The sequence below is a fragment of the Phaethon lepturus genome, unplaced genomic scaffold (assembly GCF_000687285.1).
Source record: "Phaethon lepturus isolate BGI_N335 unplaced genomic scaffold, ASM68728v1 scaffold20105, whole genome shotgun sequence".
Classification (NCBI taxonomy): Eukaryota; Metazoa; Chordata; class Aves; order Phaethontiformes; family Phaethontidae; genus Phaethon; species Phaethon lepturus.
This window is the reverse complement of record NW_010541443.1, coordinates 12831-18451: the sequence shown is the minus strand read 5'-3', so window position 1 is coordinate 18451 and position 5621 is coordinate 12831. Positions and strand designations below refer to the sequence as shown.

The 5621-nt window shown below is 36.7% G+C and overlaps 1 protein-coding gene across 2 annotated transcripts in view; it reads left to right on the top strand.

Annotated features, from left to right (window-relative positions):
• Positions 1-5361, top strand: part of SMAD5 (SMAD family member 5) — an 8215-nt gene extending 2854 nt beyond the window's left edge. Inside the window, exons 3-6 of one of the 2 annotated variants that reach the window (XM_010287741.1) lie at positions 376-495; positions 1137-1358; positions 3855-4111; positions 4731-5361. In XM_010287741.1, coding sequence (XP_010286043.1) covers positions 376-495; positions 1137-1358; positions 3855-4111; positions 4731-4874 — 743 coding nt within the window. In that variant the 3' untranslated portion in view covers positions 4875-5361. The remainder of the gene's footprint in view (positions 1-375; positions 496-1136; positions 1359-3854; positions 4112-4730) is intronic. The other variant, XM_010287743.1, reaches the window with a different exon arrangement.
• Positions 5362-5621: the final 260 nt, after the last annotated feature.

Below are 5621 nucleotides of genomic sequence, written 5' to 3'. Positions count from 1 at the left end.
AGTGTGAGTGAGGGGAGAGGGTGAAGGTTAGGGTTGGGGGGGGGGGGGAGGGCAGGCGTAGGAACTATAGTCATCTTGTCCAGTTGCAGGAGTACAATTGGTAAAGAAAAAAGGCAAAAAGAAAAAAACACTTCTTTAAGTTTTCCTCAAGTATCCAATCTTGTTATTAGTCCCATAGGTAAGAATCCAACTATTGAAAGAGATTACTGTAAAGATAGTTGGCTGGGTTATCTTCCGGTTACTTCAAAAGTGGGTCCAAATGTTTTAACATCTCTTGTTCAAGGGTATTTTTGTGTGTTTACAACCATAGAATGAATAAATATTCTGAATTGCTGAGGTTTATTGTGGTTTATTATTCTTATTTCATATTTGTAGCTGATACTCCACCTCCTGCATATATGCCCCCTGATGATCAAATGGGGCAGGATAATTCTCAGTCTATGGACACAAGCAATACGATGATCCCTCAAATCATGCCAAATATTTCTACCAGAGGTAAGTGGTATAGTATGGTGTAAAATTAACATAGTTTGGCTTCTTACAACTCATGACCAAATTGAGCAAATAACTTCAAAGGCACAGTAAACCTTGTTGATAAGTGGAAACAGTCCTCCGAGGCAAACTGGGGCTGTAACAAAAAGAATTGAGAAATAAAACTTGCCTTGCTTATTTGCATCTCTAACTTATAAAGCCTCAGGTGCATATTATGGCTTATGACAAGTTGAACTTTTTTCATTTCTCAGAATTAGTCTTTTCTGCTACCTTTGCCTGCTGTTAGAATTGTATGTGCACAAATGTTCTGAAAATTGAGTCCCAAAATATCTATTAGAACAATTTTTTTAAGAGGACAGAAGAATCATATTTAACCTGATGTCAGTCATCTTTTTTTTTGTGTGTGTAGGGTTTTTTGTTTAATATCAGGTTTAAAATAGGAAAATAATTATTAACATCAATGGACTAGCTAAAATGCATGAAATAGAAATCATTAAGATCTTAATCAGGACTGTTTTTGCCCATTGTAACTGCTGACTAGGCTTTCAGTTATCTGTTGGTACTTTGGAAGGCCTGCTTTACAGTTCTAGATTTAGTATTTTAACATTTATCTAAACTGGTATTTCCATTTTGCTTATTTTCAGATGTTCAGCCTGTTGCCTATGAAGAACCCAAACACTGGTGTTCAATTGTGTATTATGAATTAAATAATCGTGTTGGGGAAGCTTTTCATGCATCATCTACAAGTGTCTTAGTAGATGGGTTTACAGATCCCTCCAATAATAAAAACCGGTTCTGCTTAGGTTTGCTCTCAAATGTTAATCGCAACTCAACAATTGAGAACACTAGACGACATATTGGAAAAGGTAAAGCTTGGTTGTGTTACACATGATTAAGAAGCTAAGTCCTCGTTTTGATTTCAACTTTTGTATAGTGCAACAATGGTTATTCTCAGATAAGAATAGTAGAAGTAATCTGTGATATATTATCTACCTCTCCAGTATCTGAAGAAAACTTACTTAGGCATAGTTTGATTCTAATTCGTCTAGGAATTGCGTGTGTTTTTCTTCGTCACTAATTTAAAAGATTTCCTTACCAAACTAGATTGTCATAGGGGCTTGTTTGTTACGTTTAATGGCATTCTGTATGTAGAATTTTGTGTTTCAGAACCAAAAAACGTATTGCAGAACTTCTGGTATTCTATATTATCTGTGCTTCTTAAATCAAAGTATTCATACCACTTTACAATATATCAAAGATTTTTTTTTTTTATTTTGTTGTTCATGCAAGGTATTATGCTGCTGTCTACAGTATGTTCAAATACCTTGCATGAGTTGGCAGCAGGACTTTGAAGTGCTAATGCAAAACTGCAAGGGCTCATTTGTCTGAGTGAATCCATGGGGTGTGTATGTGTGTGGGAGGGATTCCTGGAGACAGCAGGTTTTGCAAGATCTTCTAGTTTTCCCGTACTGTTTGGCTGATAGCACATGTAGATGCACAGTTTACATCTTTGATGGAATGTGCTCTGATTATCTTAAAATGTAGTACTCCTTTTCTGAATATCTCATTTTTTGTGACTAAGTCAGTCCTGAGAAGACAACCCTGTTTCTATGGCACATAGCTAGAGGCCTTTTTAACACTTAAGATCATCTGGTACAGTTGCTTGAGTTTTGTTTGATGAAAGTCACTGTTCCGTGTAATAGTGTATCTTCAGGACCCATCCTGTCCCTTAACAGTCTTTTAATTGGAAACTACTATAAATACATCAAAATTTTGCACGTAATCTGGAGGCGATGAGTTATATTAGTATCTGTTGGAAACTTGGCTCTGCAATGCTGTTGTCTGAGAAAATTTAATTTTATAAAGGAAAACAACTGATTTCTGGGGTGCAGGTGGTTTGTCAGGTTCTTTTCTTTTGGCTTACCCCTTTTGATGGTATTGGCAGAGAAATCCTGTGCACCTGCCTGAGGTCAGAAATGTAACAAGATTCCAGCATCATGTTGTAGAATAGTACTGGCTACAATGAGCTTTAAAATGTCTATGTCTGTAATACTAATTATTAAACTAAAACTTTGCTTTATGGTAAGAGTTCTGAGAACAATTAAGATTGTTTTGGCATAAAATACTATTTATTTATGGCTTTTGTTGGGAAGGTCTTGTGTTTTTGCCTCCGTACAACTACCCTATCCTATTTGCTTTTTTCTGTAGAAGTGTTGCATTACAGGTGCAAGTGACTTCTCACTGTGCATTGGATGATTTTTGAAGTATCTGTGTTCTTCTCGGACTGTTACATTACCCAGCTCGCCTTTTCAGAGATCTCTCGGAAGGTCTTTACCCAAAAGAACTTATCTAGCAAGAGGTGGTCTCTGTCTTTTTAAATGACTAGGGTTGTGAAAATGCATTCTTGCCTACCCCGGATTTTCTGATAGATGCTTATAGTTGGTGAAGCCAATGGTTCCTCTGTGTAACCTTCATCCTATGTTAGTCCCAAGTGGCTCTAGCAATGTTCACAACAGTTGCTGCTGTCTGAAAGATTAATTTGCATCTCTTGACTTGCTGCAGCCTCATCTGGCAAACCACGGGATAGTCTGCAGTGGATTCTCAGGGTTTTGCAAGGAAGACTTAAGCTGAACTGCATCCCAACCATATAAGAGTGGTGGGTGGGGGAAAGGGAGATCATCTGGGAGAAAGAAGGCGGGTATCTCAGCTGAAGTAGCAGTAAGAATCTGTGCTCAGCTCTTATATATTAATTTTTAGTCAGTAATAGTGTTACATAGGCTTTAGAACGTAAAGGGAGGGAAGCACTTACGTGCATAGCTGAATCCAGGCAGATGTGATAAATCTAGGGGCTTTGATTTTAAAGTCTGTAAAGCCTGATGGTATTTAAGTTGTGCAATTAAATTGGACTTGCCTCTCCTTTTGCTTGATAAAATACGTTGAAAATCAGAGTAGATTAGGGATATACTTTCTTATTCATGTCTGTCACTGTCCCTTCTCCCAGGACACTTATATTTCTGTTGGAATTGCCATATGGAGAAGCTACCAGTTCTATAAACTGGAGTTTTAAAAGCCACATAAGTTCTCCAGGAAAGTAGTTTGAAATGACTGTTGATGTGTTGGAAGCAGTTTTTTCATTCTATTCTGCAACTGAAGAGAGAAGGACATCTAGTGGCTGATGTGTAATGAAACCTACTGTATTTTGAAATGAGAAAGTATGTTATAGTGTGGGCAAAAAAAGAGCTTTTCCGGAAAGTTCCTCAAACAGAAAATTTACTTTGTCTCTGATTTCAAGGGGATTGTATGAAGTACTATATTGGGGGGAAAATAAAGTAATCTGAAACATTTCTATCTTTGTTTTCAAGGAGTTCATCTCTACTATGTTGGTGGGGAAGTCTATGCTGAGTGTTTAAGTGATAGCAGCATATTTGTACAGAGCAGGAACTGCAACTACCACCATGGCTTTCATCCAACAACTGTATGCAAGATTCCTAGTGGATGCAGTCTGAAAATTTTTAACAATCAGGAGTTTGCTCAGCTTTTAGCTCAGTCTGTCAATCATGGATTTGAAGCAGTATATGAGCTCACCAAAATGTGCACCATTCGAATGAGTTTTGTGAAGGTAAACAAATTGTTTGGGGGGCATTCAAATTTATTGTGGATTTGAGTATTCAGCAGTCATTACATTAGCACTCTAAGAATGTAGCAAAGCTATTCTGACCTGATGTGGTTCTTTTCAGTGGTAAGTAATGTTGAAGACAGTTAATCTAGGGAGAGGGAAGTTGATGCAAGAAAGGAAAAGCATGGATTGCTGTACTGAATGTTGGCTATGTATTTAGTTACTTCAGTATTCAGGACAGGGATTTAATCATTGTGGTCGCTATAATTTTATTAAGCGGTATTTGAATTATAAGCGCTAAATTTGAAGGAACAAAGTGAACTACAAAACCAGTAAAAGATTGTGAGTGCAGAAGAGCATAAGTGATTGCAGAAAAATTGTAACTCTTTCAAATATATTAATATTATTTTTTTAATAGGTTAGGGAAAAAAGACATTATTTGGATTTATAAAGTCAAACTGTCAAACACTGTTTGAGTGTTTTCTCAACATCAACAACATGAAGATGCTGTCCGTTTCAGATTTAGCGTGGAGTCTAGACTTGGGCCTTCCAGGTTTTGGGGTGGGGTTTTTTTTCTTGCATCTTGTCCAAAAGACTGATAACACTTTGTTCATTTTTATAGGGCTGGGGAGCTGAATATCACCGACAAGACGTCACAAGCACCCCATGCTGGATAGAAATTCATCTTCATGGGCCCCTCCAGTGGCTGGATAAAGTACTTACACAAATGGGTTCTCCTCTTAATCCCATCTCATCTGTTTCATAGTGCTGAAATTCTATCTTCAGCGTTATTTTTAGCGAACTTATTCTAATTCTAGAGAAACTTCCAGTGTGGATACTGTGAGCTATATGGAGAATGGATCGTATGGTTTAACTTTTTTTTTTTTAAATCCCTTTGTGACCAATTCCATTGTGTATAGCTAATCAGTTTTACATTTCAATTTGTTCTTGTGATGCTTAAATGACAGTTGAGCCCTAAGGGAAAAACAGTCTATTGAAAAATTCAGAACACTTTTCCCCTTCTTTGAGTAGAACTTAAACAGGCTTATGTCTTAACTGGAAAATTTTTTTTTCTTTTTGTCCTGTAGGGACAAGAATTATGAAGACTGACTTCAGAAAATAAATACATATCATAGTTTGGGGGTTTTTTTTAATGTTTATGAAACTGTTTGAACATGTGCAGCTCCAGCTTGCAAGCTGTATCTTTAGTGTAGTTGTTTAACATCTTAAGGTTGACATCTGTCACAAGCAAAATTTTATTATGGCTAATTTGCCTCCGATTGAACAATGTGATTTTTTTAAGTGTACACACGAAACGTACTTTTTACAAATATTGGAGTGGTGTAAAAACACTTGTATTGTCTATTGGAAAATGCTGTCATAAACACACTGTATATAATGCAGAATAGCAGTTCTTAGCCTTTTCCCACTTCAGTTTTGTAATATCTCTTTTAACCACCGTTTTAAATAGTAATTGATACAAGGTAAACATCTTGCACGTTTCTGGAGTAGT